Consider the following 18,725-nt stretch of genomic DNA (forward strand, 5'->3'; position numbering starts at 1 on the left):
TACAGACAATGTAAAAGAAAGGCAAACACTTTAAAAATAATTAGAAACGTATATTTTTAAATTAAAAGGTTACAAGCTCTCACTCAAAGCCAATACAGCATACTTCTTCATTTTTAATTGAATGAAGCAGATCTGTCACAATCCTATTTCCTTTTGTAACATTTATCTTACTGTAATTTTATATAATTTAAATTACATTTGAAGGTTTATGTGATTTCTCTCATTTACTCTCATTTCTCTCATCTCTAGTAACTGGATTAGTGCCTTATGCATAGTGGGCGTTCAGTGTTTGCTGGATGAATAAATAAATGAATGAATGAAATTATTGCCTAATCTTGTTAATTTTAGAAGAGTTTTTCTTAACCACAATTAAAAACTTTTCTGTTTTAAATTGGATTTATGTTGTGGTATTTTTCTCTTGGACTATGTGTGAATGATGTATTATTTATTTTGGAGGAAGAAACCTTAATTTGTCATGAGAAATCAGTGAACTGCTTTCCCCCTCACATTGATTGAGTGTTACCCTTGTGCTAGGCAGTATCTTAATTTTTCATGCCTTGACTCATTTAATTAGGTAGCTATACTATTACAGTTTTGCAGATGAAGCAATTGAGGCACAGAGACTTTAAGGTAAATTTGCTCAAGAAGCTCGCGCACTTTGGCTTCTTTCAAACATTTATCTGTGAGGTAACATTTAGAGCTTCCAATCTGTGTTAGCTCTGGAGAGAAGATACAAAGGGAATATTAAACAGAATTGTGTTTCATTTTGTCAAGCTCATCAATGTGGCTAAAGCTGTATTTTTATTGGTAGCTTATCGCTATGGTGTGCTGAAATAGTAGTAACACTGTTAATTTCTTTTATTTGCAAGAATAGCACAGTGCCACTCAATAATACAGCCTTTAGGAAATATAACACAAAACTGAATACTAAATATAGTAATGAAGCAGATGCATGGGGACAGGCAGCTCTTGCCATTACAGCTCTTGCCATGACATGCCACACTCTGGACATGAAGAAATGGAGAGAAGGGAAAAAAGACTAGCCAGATCTGGTAGCCCAGCCAGGCAGTGTCTGCTTATATTCCATAGGCCAGAATTAGCCAGAATTCCATCAGATGGTCAGCCTGTCGGACAGGGAGACTAGACTGAGAATGTGGTATTTTTAGTTGGACACATTGCCACCTTCAATTTCTCCTAAGGAAGAAGAGGAAAATGATATTTGGTAGGTAACAGTGTCTGCCTTAGATAGACATAGCGGGTCTCTGAAATTTACCAGGGACTTTGGATGGAAGAGACCTTATTGGTTTTGTTATAACGGTCATAAGATAATCTTAAAAATATTTAAAATTGAATTTTTGTGTGGTTAGGAGCGTTCAGTGTTTGTGTGTAAATTAGAGGGTATTTGGAACATTGAATTGGTGGATTTGGTGGTTTTCACTTTACTCCTAACATAACCCTAAAAATCTCAGTATACCTGTTTTTCTGATGAGGACACTGAAGCACAAAGAGGTTAAGTCACTTGGTCAGGGTCACACAGCTAATAAATTTCAGAGCTGAAATTGAGCCTAGATTAAAAAATAATCCGTTCACTTTCCACTCTGCTAACAATGCTGCTTTATTTAGTAACTTCAAACAAGACACTTAGAATGAGTTGTTATTTTGATTTTTTCAGTTCTTGCTTTTTTTTCTTCTTCCTTTGAGATCCCACTGATCTTTGGTTGCTTAATGAGTGAAAAGAAATATAAATTTACCTCTAAGTACTGTTTCAGCTGCACTTTACAAGTTTTATTATTTTCATTGTTCAGGTCCAAATATTTCAAATTTCCTTTTTTAATTCATGAGTTGTTTGAGCAATTATATATATATATATATGTAGACATATAGTTTTTGCTTTTTAATTTATCTGTATTGTTGAAAGTATTACAGATGTCCCCCTTTTTCCCCCCATTGACCCCCCTCCTGCCCACTCCCATCCCCTCCCCAGGCCTTCCCCGAACTATTGTCTGTGTCCATGGGTTATGCATATATGCATATAGGTTCTTTGGTTAATCTTTTCCTGTCCCTCCTCGCCTTCCCTCTGAGAATCGTCAGTCTGTTGCATGCTTCCATGTCTCTGGATCTATTTTGTTTGTCATTTCCTTTTGTTCATTAGATTCCACATATAAGTGAGATCATGTGATATTTGTCTTTCACTGACTGGCTTATTTCGCTTAGCATAATACTCTCCAGTCCTTCCGTGGTGTCTCAAAGGGTAAAAGATCCTTCTTTTTTACAGCTGCATACTGTTCCATTGTGTAAATGTACCACAGCTTTTTTATCTCCTCATCTACTGATGGGCACTTGGGCTGTTTCCAGATCTTAGCTATTATAAATAATGTTGCTATAAACATAAGGGTGCATATTTTCTTTCTGATCGGTGCTTCAGGCTTCTTAGGATATATTCCTAAAAGTGGGAACACTGTGTCAAATGGCAGTTCCATATTTAATTTTTTGAGGAAATTCCACACTGTTTTCCATAGTGCTTGTACCAGTCTGCATTTCCACCAGCAGTGCACTAGGGTGCCCTTTTCTCCATATTCTCACCAGCACTTGCTGTTTGTTGATTTATTGGTGGTAGCCATTCTAGCAGGTGTGAGGTGGTATCTCATTGTCATTTTAATTTGCATCTCTCTGATGGTTAATGACTTTGAGCATTTTTTCATTTGTCTCTTGACCATTTGTATGCACTCTTTGGAGAGGTGTCTACTTAGGTGCTCTACCCATTTCTTAATTGGATTGTTTGTCTTTTGTTGAGTTATATGAATACTTTATATATTTTGGAAATTAACCTCTTATCAGATATATCATTGGCAAATATGTTCTCCCATACAGTGGTTACCCTTTTCATTTTGATGCTGGTTTCTTTCTCTGTGCAGAAGCTTTTTATATTGTTGTAGTCCCATTTGTTTATTTTTTCCTTTGTTTCTCTTGCTATGTGAAATGTCTGATATTTTGCTGCCTATATTTTCTTTTAGGATTTTTATGGTTTCATAGCTTACATTTAAGTCTTTTATCCATTTTGAGTTTATTCTTGTGTGTGGTGTAAGTTTCATTTTTTTCCTTGTACCTGTCCAATTATCCCAACACTATTGAAGAGACTATCTTTACTCCATTGTATGCTCTTGCCTCCTTTGTCAAATATTAATTGACAAATATTAATATTAACTGGCTTGGTCAATTTCTGGGTTCTCTGTTCTGTTCCATTCATCTATATGCTTGTTCTTGTGCCAATACCAGGCTGTTTTGATTACAGTGGCTTTGTAGTATAGCTTGATATCTGGTATTGTGATCCCACCAACTTTATTCTTTCTCAAGATTGCTGTGGCTATTTCAGGGTCTTTTTTGGTTCCATATAAATTTTTGGAGTTTTTCTTCTAGTTCTGTGAAATATGCCGTTGGTATTTTAACAGGGGTTGCACTGAATCTATAGATCGCTTTGGGTAGTATGGACATTTTAATGATGCTAATTCTACCAATCCATGAACATGGTATATTCCTCCACTTGTTTATATCTTCTTCTATCTCTTTTTTCCAACATGCTATAGTTTCACCTCCTTGGCTAAGTTTATTCCTATGAATCTTAATTTTTATTGTTACAGGGTTAAATGGGGTTGTTTTTTTAGTTTCTCTTTCTGAGAGTTTATTATTGGTGTATAAAAATGCCATCGATTTCTGGGTGTTAATTTTGTATCTAGCTACATTGCTGAATTCATTTATTAAATCTAGTAGGGTGGAGTCTTTAGGATTTTCTGTGTACAATATGATGTCATCTGCGAATAATGACTGTTTTGCATCATCTTTTTCAATTTGGATGCCTTTGGTGTTTATTGTCTGGTTGTAGGCCCTTTAAGCAGGCTCCTATATACTTTTGATATGACTCTGACATTTTTTGAGCCCTTCCTTTCTTTAGGTACCATAAAATGTTCTAGGTTTATCTTGCACATTTCCTGCCCCAGCCCTGGAGTTGGCTATTTCTCCAAGAAGCCCTAATGTTTCTTTCAATGGGTTGTCTAAAGCAACATAGTATATTTCAAAGCCCAGGCCCTATTTACTTGTTAGCTGAGTTAGCTGAGTTGATTTGGTCAAAATATTTAACCTCTCTAAACCCCAATTTTTATCTGGAAAATGGGGATTAAAATGGTACATACCTTATAGTTTTGTTGTGAGGATTAATTTAAATAATTTACTTAAAGAAAAATGTATGTCATATAGTAAATAGGACATAAATTTGCCTATTATTATTATTACATTACTATTCCCTCTTCTTTCTTTCTTTAACAGGATATTTTTTTAAAGAATTATTGAAGACAGTTTTTTTATTTTTGTTTTTAATGGCTTTACAGAATTTTAAGTCGAATACAATCTGACATGACGGCAAAAAATGTAAGTATTTGTAAAAATTTTAATATAAGTATTTTTAAAGTGAATTTCCTTTTCCTACAGGTACATTTTTTTTCACCACTCAGGTTAATCAAGTTCAATTTACTGGCATTAATTTATAATTGTTATTGTTTATGCAAAGAATGAGATAGTAAATTTTAATGCTATTGAATACAGTACCCTAGTGGACATGGTAGCATTCTTATCAATTACTGCCAAGTTGCTCCTTCTCAACAGCTGCAAAACTGCTATCTCCAGAAAATTCCTCACCTGGCTCCTTTGATGGGTACTATGATAAATTTGTTTTAGTATTGCTGGAAAGTTTCTTGCCCTTATTGTTTTCTTTGGTTCAGTATTTTTCTTTGGATTTATCTGGGAAATATATACACTCAGACATTGTTTAGAAGAAGCTTGCTATCCTTCATGACATGATTCCTGAGGTGACATTAGACCTTAGATGTTTGGAGAAGTTATTCAATTTTTTTTGTTGTTGTTGTTTGAAATTATCATTTCTGAATCTACTTTCTTTGAAGTTACATTCTTGTTGTCACCCTGGATTTGTTTCCAGTTATGGTGAAGGATTATGCCAGAAAATAAACACTGACGCATCCAGGGAAATAATTTACTATAACTGCTTTACTCTTCCTAGGTTATTATGTTGGAATCTTTGTTGTTAATCCACACCCAAGGATATTTTTCCATTGATTTTTTAGAGAGAGTGAAAGGGAAGGAGGGAGAGAGAGAGAAACATCAATGTGAGAGAGAGACATTGATTCGCTGCCTCCTGCATGTGCCCTGACCAGGGCTGGGGATCAAACCTGCAACCCAGGTATGTGCCCTTGACTGGGAATCGAACCCAAGACCCTTTGGGAGGGGACCCTCTAACCACTGAACAACACAGCCAGGCCCGTGTTGGAATCTTTGATCACAGATTACAATACTACGCAGGTCACAGAAATCAGCGTAGACTACCTTAAACAAAAGGGAATTTATTATAAAGATACAGAGATGTCTCAAGGAATTCAAGATTAGGAATTTAGTGGGCCCTCGGAAAGATCTGAGTCCAGGAACTTGAAATCTACCAGGAACTGAGACGGTATTTGGTTTCCATTTGCCATCTCTGCTTGTCCCTGTGCATCTGCTTCATTACTCTGTCTCTGCACACCACCTTCCTCAGTTCTCCAGTTAGCATCTCAAAGGACGTGGTACAGAACCAGCCTGTTCAGAGAGAGAAAGTGCGGACGGGAGGGACAGAGGCTGCCCAACAGATTCTGTCTGCCTATGCTCGCCCCGGCTCCTTGGGAAGGACCTCTGGCAAGGCTCCAGTCAGATACCCAGTAGTGGTTTGGTTAGTCGTGACCAGGAGAAGCAGGCCTTATATTGAGTAAAAAGGTCTCTTTGTGAGCCAGACAACTAGTTCAAAATACTACACATCTAAAGAATAGCGTTAAAAAAATAAACCTTTATTACTTATCTTTGTTTTGCTATTATTAACCTTGCTTTTAGCATGTGTTAGTAGCTATAAGCGGATACAGATTTTGCTTTATTAACATGTAGTTGATTTTGTTAGGATAAATTATCAGGAGTGGTTTGCTTTAATCTGAGACTCTTGTATATATTTGTTAAAGTGCCATCTGGGGAAAAGAAGAAGCAAGATTTTAGTCTGTGTGTTGGGAATTTTCTTATAGGATATTACCTTGGTTTTCTCTCCTTCAGAGAAAAGGGGATGTGAAAGCTATCCCGAGCCATAAAGTGGTTAACATTTAAGTAGCAAAAGTATATTTTGACTTTCAATGTACCATGAATCAAATATCTTCCTAGCCATATGTACAGTTTGCTATATTAAAAGTTGTTTCCTGAAAGTAACATAAAGCATTTGATCCAGTGATAATTACACTCCCATTATTTTGTCTATATATTTGGAAGAAATCAAACAATGAGCAACACAGTTCTTCTTCTGCGATGGCAACCTGGGGGGAGAGGGATAAGCGATGAGTTGACCCTCTTCTGAAACCCTGCAGTTGGGGACATGGAGAGATCCAGCCTCAGACTAGGCTGAAGCATGTGGGAAAGAACTGAAATAGGCTGTCTGAAAACTCCCAGTCAAGTTTACTAGCCATCCTGCAGTAGATAAGAACATTTTTGTGGCTTTTAATATGTTTTGTCAAGATACTTACTAAAAGGATTAGACTAGTTTACTTAAGATGCCATAAGCAGATCATTCTCCTCCATCCCCACCGATCTCCAGCAGATACATGTGCGCAACACTGTTCCAGGCTCCTGCCTTCTTGGGTCTTATAGTGCGGTGAGAAAAGATAATAAATAAATATATAGTGTCAGGTAATGATAAATGTTATGAAGAAAAACAGGGTAAAAGGGGAGAGTGACAGGGATGAGGGAGTCCTCTTTCAGCGAGGTGTTCAGAAGAGTCCTCTTTAAGAGGAAATGACATTTAGGGCAGTGCTCTTGAGTCTCAACCCAAGAAGGAGCCAGCTGTGTGTATATCTGGGGAAAGAACATTCCAGGTAGAGGCAGGTGAAAGTGTGGTTGTTCAAGGAACAGCAGGATGACCAGTTTATAGGTGGAACAGAGTAAGCAAGGGAGAGCGGTAGGAGCCTTGAACACTGGGCTAAGGGGTATGTATTTTAAATGTCAGTGAGGAGCTATTGGAGGTTTTGAGAGTAGTTGCATGGCCTGACTTCACATTTTTAAAAGTTCGTTCTGGCTATGAAGTGAATAGACTGAAGAGGGGTGTAGTAGGAGCAGGGACTTGTTTGTCTGGTACTTATCCCAGTGGTTCAAACAACAGAGTGTGGTGATTTGGCCTGGGGTAATGATATATTGGAGATGGGGAAAAGTAGCTGGATCTAGGAAGTGTTTAAAGGGACAGACATCAGGACTTACTAATTAGGATACAGGGGCCCGGTCGGCATGGCTCAGTGGTTGAGCATCGACCTAGGATCCAGGAGATCTCGGTTGGATTCCCGGTCAGGGCACATGCCTGGGTTTTGGGCTCGATCCCCAGTGGGGGGCATGAAGGAGGCAGCCGATCAATGACTCTCTTTCATCATTGATGTCTCTATCTCGCTCTCCCTCTCCCTTCCTCTCTCTGAAATCAATAAAAATATATTAAAAAATAAAATACCAGTAATGAGAATTCTTTTTAAAAAAAAAAAAAAAGGATACAGGGGCAGGGGAGAGGTTAAAGACTTCTCAGTGTTTGTCTTGTGTAACTCAGTAAAGAGGAACTCTTCGGGTAGTGCAGGATCTTGTGGCAAACTCAAGAGTTATTTGGAACATACTAAAGTTGAGGAGCCTAAAAACATCCCGGTAGAGATAATTGGCTAGGCAGTTTGGTAAGTGACTCTGGAGGTCAGGGGAAGGCTTGAGGCCGGATATAGAAATTTTGGAGTCATTTCATATTATTTTAAAGCAGAGGGACTATATGAGATTACATGCATGTATAGAGAATACGTGAGGACCAAGGAGACTCAAAGAATGGCCAGCGAAGGAGGCAGTGTTACCCTGATGATCTAGACACCTAGTGAAGAAAATGTTTCAAGAAGTGGGGAGTGATGTGTCACATCACTGAAAAGTGACTCTTTGATATGAAGGAGATTGCCTGGTCATATATTCAGTTATTTACACCTTTATTTTTTGTCTCATTTTGCATTTTTTTTATGAGAACAATTCTCTGGTCTCTTCTTTATGGTTGCACGCAATAGAAAGCCTATTCAAAATAGCTTATGGCAAAAAGTGGAACATATTTGTTCATATAACTGAAAAGTCTGGAGTACTCTGGCTTCAAACACATTTGTATTTAGGGGATCAAATGATGGTGCCAGGGGTCTGTTTCTCTTTTTCCATCTCTTGGCTCTATATGGTGGCATAACAGCCTACATTGGCCTTAAATTGTTTATCTCAGAGGAAAAAAGCGAAGTTTTCTTTTTTAGCATTTATCTTTCAAATTCCACATAGAAGTTTTGGTTGACCCTGCTTGGCCTACATGCTTAGACAAGCCAGCATGAAGAAGGAAGTTGGTACCATAAACGGCCAGCTCTGGGTCAGGGTCCACTTCTGTTCCCATGGCACAACTGAGGCTCTGAGACGAACAGACCTACCAGACTACATGGACTGTGGGATGGATCACTTTACAAAAGGAAGCTATGCCGAGATGGCAATATATTCATTGTATTTGGGATAAAATTGTTATATAATAGTATCTAGTATCCAGTGATACTCTTCTAGACCCAAAATGCAGGTGTGTCTAACTTAATTAAGCTCACTCAGAATATAATAAAGAATTTGAAAGGTAATAAGAGATATATATATTTTTTGCTTTATCAAGAATCTTTTAAAAAGTATGTAAGCCATAATACTCATTACAGAAAAATTAAAAAATACAGATAAAGAAAAGAAACTAGCCTAGAGATTATGAGCAAAATTGTCCCTGTTATATTTACAAATGTGTATATATATGAGCCAAATGAATATATGTTGTAAGTATATTTTTAAATTTTAATAATGTATTTTAGTTAACCCAGTATCTCCAAAATATTGTCATGTCAACATGTAATCCATACAAAAACTTTTTTTTACTTTTTATTGAATTTATTGGGGTGGCATTGGTCAATAAAATTATATAGGTTTCAGGTGTACAATTCTATAATACATCATCTGTATGTTATTTTTTTTTAAATAGAAATGAGGTCATACTGTTTTGTAACCTACTATTTATCTTAACCTCTATGATGAATGTCTTTTCTTATCTTGATAACTCTGCAACAGCATTTTAAATGGCTGTTTTTTGATATCTATTATATGGACATTACACCACTTTCTAATATTCACCATTAAATTATTATCATTTTTTTTCTTTAAAATTAAAAAAGATTTTTTTGCTTACTTGCGGAATTATTTCCATGAGGCAAAGTCTTACATAATTACTGGCTCAAAGGGTGTGTGCTTTCTGGGGGGCTTTTGATTCATATCGCTAAATTGCATTTCAGAAAGATTGTACCAATTTATATATTCAGCAGTGGAGTATCAGAGTGCCATCTCCATTTATTTTCTTTTTAATCCTTGCCAATCTAATCAGCAAAAATGGGATGTGACTTACTACAGTTCTCTGATTACATTGTTAATTAGGTCAAACTGATATTCTATATGTTTATAGGTTATTGGCATTTCTTTTTTATACATGGTCTAGTCAGTGTTGAAGTGTTAAAAGCCACTGCCATTTGAATAACAATCCATACTTGAACATTGCTTTAATGTTAATCAACATGTTCACATAATTTTTAATTTCATCTTGGAGCTCTGAGCTTTTCGTACACAAACAAATCATCTCTATTTTGCAGCTACTGTTCCAAGGTCACCTTGCTTGTGAATGGTAGAGCTCTGAATTTTTTTTCTTTCAGTTATGTTGATCTGAAATGTTAAATGTTAGTGAAACTATAATGCTATTTTGGGGGAATATGGTTTGATCCTTAAAAATTGGGCTTGGATATTTTGTATTCCAGAGACAGTTAGGACTGCTTATAGTATGCAACACAGTGTTTGAATATCCACATAGAAAACTTTCTCAGGACCTTATTAGATGAAAATTTTTACATAAAATGAGTTCACTTTTTTCTCTTGCCCTGTGAAACATTATAGAAAGATCCTTTTTAAATAAAATAAGGAAAGAATAGCTAACATTTTACATGCCTTTCCTAGCAACTTTTTCTACTCTCAAACAATCTGCTTTTTCTTTGAGTCTTTAAACTGTGAAGTATTTATGAAAGCAGAAATTAATACACTTTTGAAGTTTTAGTAAATAAATTTGGTAGTATTTATAAAAGCTCTAAATATAAACACCTTCCCTCCATCTATGAGACCAAAATTGGCAGACATTATTGACTCACAATTGACCTTTATCTTTTTAGAGTAAAATTTGTTGATTATTAAGGTGCAGGTGCACAGATGCCAAAAAAGTTTATGAATTTGTTTCCTGCTTCACTCTGCAGAAGTTGGACATTAAGAGCAGGTGTTTAAACATAACAGTAACCCAGTAACTGTGAACACTCGACTGTGAATATGTGGTTTGAGTTGAGGTTTTTGCCGTTATCTTTGTATAATAACAAAAAGGGATAAACTGATGTTTTTGAAGTTATTGTAATACTTACACTGAACAGGCACATTGTATTAAGCATGGAATATAGTAAAGGCTGCCTTGGCCTTTCTTTTTACAGTAGAGCACCAATAGAAGTTTTGTCTTTCTCTTCTTTTCATAGCAGAAGAGTTTAAAAGTAGAGGCATGTTAATGATGCAACAGTAAACTCTTGGCATTTACAAATTGAATACTTAATATTAGCACTTGTGAGCAACTCTGGAGATCCATGTAGTAATTTGCAAATTTTGTTGCAGAGGTTTTACGTTACTTCTAATAGAGTATTTGTGAGAAGCTAGACAGAATTAAGTATCTACACCATTATCTAAAAAGCTATGTTTTAGGTATCTTCGCTCAGCTGGTGTCACAAAAATTTAATATTAGATGCTAGAGATAGGTTTGTATCAGAATTACTTTTCCATGATATTTAGAAATATTTCTGATAACATATCTCTTAACAAAAAAAAACCCCACAGTTATTAGTAGAGCATTTGTACCAAATAAGAAAATAATTAGCCCTTACATTATGAAATTGTAAAGTATCAAATGAGTGCTTAGGTAGACTAATGTTAAAGCAGTGGGTAGTTTAACAACATAAGACAGGTGTGCAGATGCAAAGTTATGAAGCATTGTGTGCTTTGAAATCCCTTCACTGTGATAGTACTTTGAAAGGATATTTGAGGTGCCAAATTAGCACGGATGTTTTACAGTTACAGATCTACAAGGATTAAAGCAATAATATAATAGTAATAGTAGAACCATTTATTGGATGCTTGCTTTGTGTCAAAATTTCCAAAATGGAGATGTGTATTTTTTCCTCCTGACTATAATACATTATAAAACTGTCTGATGATACTACCATATTCAGTTCTGATTTCAAATAGTCCAGTGAACAGCACATTAAATGAAATAAATTGTCTGAAGGTGAATCTATGAACACACTTGGTCTAGGTAGTCCCTCAAGTATCATGTTAATAATGGATGTTAACATGCATTGAGCACTCGGTGCCAAGCACTGTGCTGAATGCTTTACATGAATTATCTTACTTAATCTTTTTAACCACCTGCGCACTGGTAAGCACTTCTAACACCCTCCAATTTACAGATAAGGAGACTGAAGTAGAAGGAGCTTAATGAGCCAGAGTAGGAACCTAAGCATTGGACTTGAGCTCTGCACTGTGTTGTTATTATTATTTAAATATTTTTAAACAGAAAAGAATATACTCGTTCGGGAAAGGTGAGGGATTGAGAAGACAGGCCCTGGGTAAAAATTATTATGACAACACCTGGAGTAGCTAGGCCTGCCTAGGAGGGAAACAGGCACTGCCACACCACCACAGGGGACAGCTACTGCCTGAGGCTCAGGTGACCAGTTCACACACCATGCAAAGCTGTACAGATCAAAGTTATAAAAATCTTCCAGCTCATCATGAAACAAGTCCCACTCATCTTCAGAGTTGTGTTGTGTTATTAATGGTCTTTATTTGATCCATTATATGTCATAATGTGAAAAGTATTATAGGCAGTGATTTTGAATAGTAAAAACTAAGGGCAGCAATGAGGATGAGAAATTCTGTTACATCTATTGGCAACTTCATGGCTGCCACAATACTTGTTTTCAAAAACCATCAGTAAAATCTGTAGATCTAAGTTCTGCTCATAAATAACATTTTATTAATTTTACTTTATCTGGATAATTCATGTTTTCCCCATTTCAAGCAGTATGGCAACATTTTCTTTTTAATCCTTTCCTAGAGTTGATATAATTAATTCATTTTTATGTGGCTATATTAATATTTGATATGGACCTCTGGTGGAAGGTGTAAAATAGCTTATTAAGTGATCATATAATACTTTAGATCTTCTTTTTAACTGTTAAAACTATTTTATTCAGGTTGGTTTGAGTTCCACAAATGCAGAATTAAGAGGATTTACAGATCAGAATCTCAGTCCAACAAAAGGTAAGGACAGTTGAATAAAATTTTTCTGCATTGGGCTAGTTTTATTGCATTCATTTTATAAAACATGAAGGTGCATGCATTACTTTATGTATAATAATACTTATATACTATTACTGTGTTGTTATAATATACCAAATAACTTGTATCATAGGAGAGTCAGTTACCTCTGACAGGTAGAGAGAGAATGTGTGTGACTTTTGTCCGTGATCTCTCAGACCATACTTGATCAGTGATCCTATTACAATTGAAACTACTTAAGTCATTTTCTTCTTGATTTTCTTGTTTGAGAGCCCTTCTTAGTGGTTAAACTTGTAAGGAACTACAATAGAATGACTGAATGTATTATAATTCCTGTGTCTAATACATGGCTTACTAGAGGATACTTATATCAGAAATCTGACCCACCAGTACAGGAACTTATGCAGGACACTGGAGGTATCTTTCAATATGTATCTTTCAACAGTATCCTTTAGTGTTTGGAGATAGCACACTGAAATATTTATGGTTGAAACGACATGATATATGAGATTGGCTTCAAAATAATCCACTGGGGGAAGAAGAGTAAAGTGGGTGGAATTATTAAAAAAACAAAATTGTCTATGAGTTGATTAATTGCATAAGCTGGGCGACAGCTATGTGAGGTTTCATTATTTCTTTCTCCCTTCCTTTGTATATATTTAAAATTTTCCATTATAGAAGGTAGGAGCAAAATGTCTGCGATTACAAAACAAATAGCTATGAGAGAAACAGAAGCTTCCTCAAAATATTTATGTCTAAGGTGAGCTATGCACTCTGGAGAGAAGGCTAGAGAAGTCTGCATTTCAGTATAAAAATGTCTGGCTTAATAATAATGGTCTGTAGAGTACTCTGAGAGTTTAAATATGTATTTTGAAGCAGTAAAAGAGATAATTCAAGCCTTGATGCTTCAGTTTTCCCCTGAATTTTTTTACTGAGGTGAAATACATATAACATAAAATTTGCCACTTCAATCATTATTACATATACAGTTTAGCGGTGTTACGGACATTGACACTGTGCAACCATCGCCACCATCCATCTCCATAACTCTTCATCTTGCAAAAGTAAAACTCTGCACCTGTTGAACAATTAACTCCACGTTTCCCCCTCTCCCCAGCCTGGCAACCACCATTCTGCTTTCTGTCTTTCTGATTTTGCCTACGCTAGATGCCTCACATAAGGAGAACCACACAGAATTTGTGTGTTTGTGACTGCCTTATTTCAGCTGCTGTAATGACCGCAAGGTTAATCCATGTTGTAGGGTGTCAGAATTTCTTTCCTTTTTAAGGCTGAATACTGTTTCATTGTATGTATATACAGAGGTGGACAAAAGTAGGGTTACAGTTGTTTGTATGGAAAATAATACAATAATTCATAAATAATAATACAAGAATAAACTCACGTAATGACAACTGTAGACCTACTTTTGCCCACCCTGTGCAGTAGTCCCCACCTTATCCACAGTGTGGTTTCAGTTACCCACAGTCAACCACAGCCTGAAGATATTAAATGGGAAATTCTAGAAATAAACAATTGATAAGTTGAATTGTGAGCTCTTCTGAGTAACATGATGAAATTGTACGCTGTCCCACCCGGGGCGTGAATCATCCCTTTGTCCAGTGTGTTTGCACTGCAGAGGCTCCCTGTCCTTTAGTCGCTTAGTAGCTGTCTTAGTTATGGGATCAGCTGTCAGGATACAGTGCTTGTGTTCAGGTAACCCTCATTTTACTTAATAATGGCCCCAAAGTGCAAGAGTAGTGATGCTGGCAATCCGTCCGTATATGCCAAAGAGAAACCACAAAGTACTTCCTTTAAGTGAAAAGGTATGTGTGTATGTGTAGGAAAAAACACAGTATCCATAGGGTTCAGTATGATACACGGTTTCAGACGTTCATTGGGGTCTTGGAATGTGTCCCCCTTGGATAAGGGGGGCTACTGTGCCACATTTTGCTTATCCATTCGCCTGTTGACGACACATGGGTTGCTTTCATGTTTTAGCTATTGTGAATAATGTTGCAATGACCGTGGGAGCAGAGCTCTCTCCTCGTTACAGCACAGGGAACCCAGTCAACAGTACTGTAATAACTGTGGTGCCAGGTGGGTGCTGGACTTAGCAGGGCGGCCACTTCGTAAGTTATATAAATGTCTAATCACTATGTTGCACACCTGAGACTAATATAATATTGTATGTCAACTGTAATTGGACAATAAAAATATTTTAAAATATATATCTTCTCAAGACCCTGCTTTTTAGTCTTTTGGGTATATACTTAGAAGTGGAATTGCTGGGCCATTTGGTAATTCTTTTTTTAATTTTTTGAGGAATTGCCATTCTAATTTCCCAGCAGCTGTACCATTTTACATTCCCACCGACGGTGCGCAGGTGCTCCAGTTTCTCCATGTCCTCACCGACACTTGTCATTTTCTCTGCTTTTTAATAGTGGTCATTCTAATCGGTGTGAGGCGGTATCTCATGATAATTTTGACTTGCATTTCCCTAATGATTAGTGATATTTAGCATCTTTTCTTGTGTTTAGTGGTCTTTCGTGTATCTTTGGAGAACTGTCTACTGAAGTCCTTTATTATTTATTGATTGATTTTAGAGAGAGAGGAAGGGGAGAGAATTGGGGGGTCGATTTGTCGTTCCACTTATTCAGGCATTCATTGTTTGATCCTTCTGTGTGCCCTAACCAGGGGCTGGTGTATTGGGACGATGCTCCAACCAGCTGAGCTACCTGGCCAGGCCATATGCTTCTTAATTTTTTGTCACATTATGGCATAAATAGAAATTGATAACATTTATAGGATGCACTAGGGCTAAACAAATGAGGTGGCTTAAGGTGAGGGGTAAGCTAGTCAGGAGCGCCACCTACCCCAGTTTGACACTCCTGGCTGCCCCAAAGGCCGATGGGATCAGTATCTTAGTAACCCACAGCCTGTTCACAACACAAAGGTAGAAATCTCTGCTCTAATAAATTGTACTATTCAGGTCAGGAGAAGGAGCTGGGAACCACAAGCTTGGCAGATATGGACATCTATGATATTGAGTAGTGGGACAGAGATAATGGAGTAATACAGTGATCTTGAAAGATCTTGAAAGAAGGGAGGGGATACCAAGTCATAAAAGGGAAGTGTGACAGAAAAAAAGCCTTCAAAAGATAGAAGACAAAGGAGAGAAGGAGGGGTGAGGTGAGGGGGTTGTCTTTGATGGTAGACTAGGCATCTGAAGGGTAAGGAACAGTCATAAAGGTCAGCCATGAATGTATGTTAATAATAACAAGAAAGTTTAGCTGTAGAGTAAAATCTTCTGTTTGTTTAATTTGATAGAATAAATGGAGAAGATGGAGACAATCATTTGCAAGGCAAAAACTAGAGAAATCAGGTTTAGAAACAGCTATTTGTTTAAAAGAAAGTTGTTCCTCTTCCTTGAGCTGTTGGCTGGTGGCAGCAAGAACCCCAGATTGAGTAAACCTATAGGGCTGGGAAAAGAGGTTTCTTTGAATAATTTTTTAGATTGGTGAAATTCAGTCAATATTTATTACGGGCCCAAGTGACAATTATATCAGAAATAAGATGTAGAGAACTATTTTACTTAATTGAAATGATGATATAACAATGACATTATAGAAAAATTTGAAAATTAGTAAAAAAATTCTACCACCTAACATAACCTTTTTGTTTTTATTTTTTTCATTCATTATTCATATACTTACGTTTTATAGTTACAAAGCTAATATACATGTAATTTTCTCATCTGCTTTTTTGACCAAATGCAAAAAAACACTTGTTATACTGACGGTCTTCATAAATAGCATTTTTAGAGCTTCATACTATTTTATTGCATTTATGGATCATAATTTATTAAACATTTCCCTTTTCTTATTGCTACACACTTAAGTCTTTTTTGGTGGTTGGTTTTATTTTATATATATGATGTGCATATATCTATATACATAACATATATATAAACACATATGCATAGACATCTATATATATAGCTGTGATGTTGGACATCACAATGAATGTTTTTAGTCGGCTAAATTTTTGTTTTTTTTAATTTATTTTCTTAAGATACTCAGTACAGTTACTGGGTCATTCTCCTGCTTACAGCCTTTTTAACAGCTTCCTATTTAAATTAACATGAAATCCCAAACTCCTTACCTACAAAATCCTACCTTATGTCCCTACATATGTCTTCATCCTTACTTCCACCACTCTTGTTTGTACCCTGTACCTCAGCCACACTGATACTACTTTTAGGAAGCTATTTGGCAGAATCTATGAGGAAATTTAAAAATATTGACTGTCTTTTACCATGTAATTAAGCTTTTAAGAGTCTGCATTAGGGAGGTAATCTTAAATGTAAAAAGATAAGCCATCATTTTTCTAGGTTTAGTTTTTGGCATTTGACTGACGTGCCTAGGTGTGGCCTGCTTGTTGGTGGGAGCCTTGCTCACGTGGTTGAGGTAGTGTTTGTCATGTTTCTCTTGACCGTCCCCCCCTTTCTATGCCATAGTCCCTGGAAGGAAGTTATTATGTGGAGCCCACATTTGAGGAGTGGAGAGTTTGGTCCCCCTCTTTGAGGGGGAGTATCTGTGTAACTTATTTGGGATTCTTCTGCATCCTGGATTTGTCTTTTCTCCATTCATTCATTCATTCATTCATTCATTCATTCATTCATTCATTCAGACTATATCAGTATGGACTCATGGATATTTAGATTATACACGAGTTAAAGTCCAAGATTACTTTATTTATTTATATATTTATTGCTTAAATTATTACCACTATGGCCATTGGAAGCTTTCAGTTGGTCTTCTCTGTGTCCTTTGACATATCCCCCTCCTTGTGGGGTGCGTTGTTTGAGCACTTTCTTAGTTTTTACCACTACATGATGCTCCAGGTTCACTCTACATATTTCCTGCCCACTCCACTTTTTCCCCAAGAGTCTTGATTCTATTTAATGGAGAAAGTTTTTAGGAACCAAGATCTCGGTGCTAGGTGAGCTCATTGCTGCTGGGATGGTGTCTTGCCTTTTGAATTACTGTTTTCCTTTGTGTCTGTGATACCACACTTTTTAAGTCTTTCGTAGAAAGCCGTGCAGTGTGGCAGTTAAGAACAAGGGCTCTGGAGCACTAGGGTGTAATCTCGGCGCATTTCTTAAACCCAACAGATGTGTAAACCTGAGCAAGTTGATCCCTCTAAGCCAAAATGTCCACATCTGTAAAAATGCAGATACAAGTTGCTCACTGTATTATATATAAGAAGTCAGAAACTGTCTTCTTCAGCATTCTGTCTCTAGGACAGGTATTTCAAAGTGTCTGTCCCATCGTGTCTGTGCCAAACTAGGAACCTTGTCCAAAGAATGTATGTCCTTCCGTCTACCTATAGTAGAAGGAATAGACGGAGTGGGGTGCGTGAGCCATTCGTGGCGCCGCGCGCATAGTAGGCACCGTGAAGTGTGTGCTCTTCCCCTCGGTGATGTTTTCTCTCCTTTTCGCCTCCCTCTCACTCTACTCTCCTGGCTTTTCCTTTGTTCGTCCCGTGGATGTTAGTGCTCCGCGGGGTTTTATCTTAGATTTTCCTCTCACCTTGTACACTCTCCGCAGGCGATTCCATTTTTAACTGATTTGCTTTAGTTATCATTGACTTTGTATATGGAGGATTCTCAAATCTATATCTCTGGTCCAAACCTTTTATTTATTTTTTAATCCTCAACAGAGGATATTTTTTCCATTGCTTTTCAGAGAAAGTAGAAGGGGGGGGGAGAGAGAGAGAAACATCAATGTGAGAGAGACACATCCATGGGTGCCTCTCACGCGCCCTGACCGTGGTGGGGATGGAGCCTGCAACCGAGGTACTTGCCCTTGGCCGGAATCGAACCCTGAACCCTGTGGTCTGTGGGCCTACGCTCTAACCACTGAGCCTAACCGGCCAGGGCTGGTCCGAACCTTTTGCCTTGAGTTTTTGCATATCCAACCGCTTCTTGGACATCTTCATGTGAGTAACTTCAAGTGGTTAATATGCTGTCCCCTTCTTCTCTTACTGAGTAACAGCACCACCACCCTCCGCCGAAACCAGAAACCCAGGCGGTCATCGTCTTTGACCCCTTTTCTTTCTCTCCGCTTCTAAGCAAATCACTTAAGTCTTGTTTCTTTCCACCTCTTAAATCTCTC

At 37.1% G+C, this 18,725-nt stretch overlaps 1 protein-coding gene across 5 annotated transcripts in view; it reads left to right on the forward strand.

Moving 5' to 3' along the window:
• TFDP2 (transcription factor Dp-2) overlaps nucleotides 1–18,725 on the forward strand; it is a 122,876-nt gene that overhangs the window by 20,133 nt on the left and 84,018 nt on the right. For all 5 annotated transcript variants that reach the window (XM_081160543.1, XM_081160546.1, XM_081160547.1 and 2 more), the window contains exons 2-3: nucleotides 4,321–4,422; nucleotides 12,465–12,531. In XM_081160543.1, coding sequence (XP_081016669.1) covers nucleotides 4,408–4,422; nucleotides 12,465–12,531 — 82 coding nt within the window. In that variant the 5' untranslated portion in view covers nucleotides 4,321–4,407. The remainder of the gene's footprint in view (nucleotides 1–4,320; nucleotides 4,423–12,464; nucleotides 12,532–18,725) is intronic.

The sequence above is a fragment of the Miniopterus schreibersii genome, assembly GCF_964146895.1.
Source record: "Miniopterus schreibersii genome assembly, chromosome: 15".
Lineage (NCBI taxonomy): Eukaryota > Metazoa > Chordata > Mammalia > Chiroptera > Miniopteridae > Miniopterus > Miniopterus schreibersii.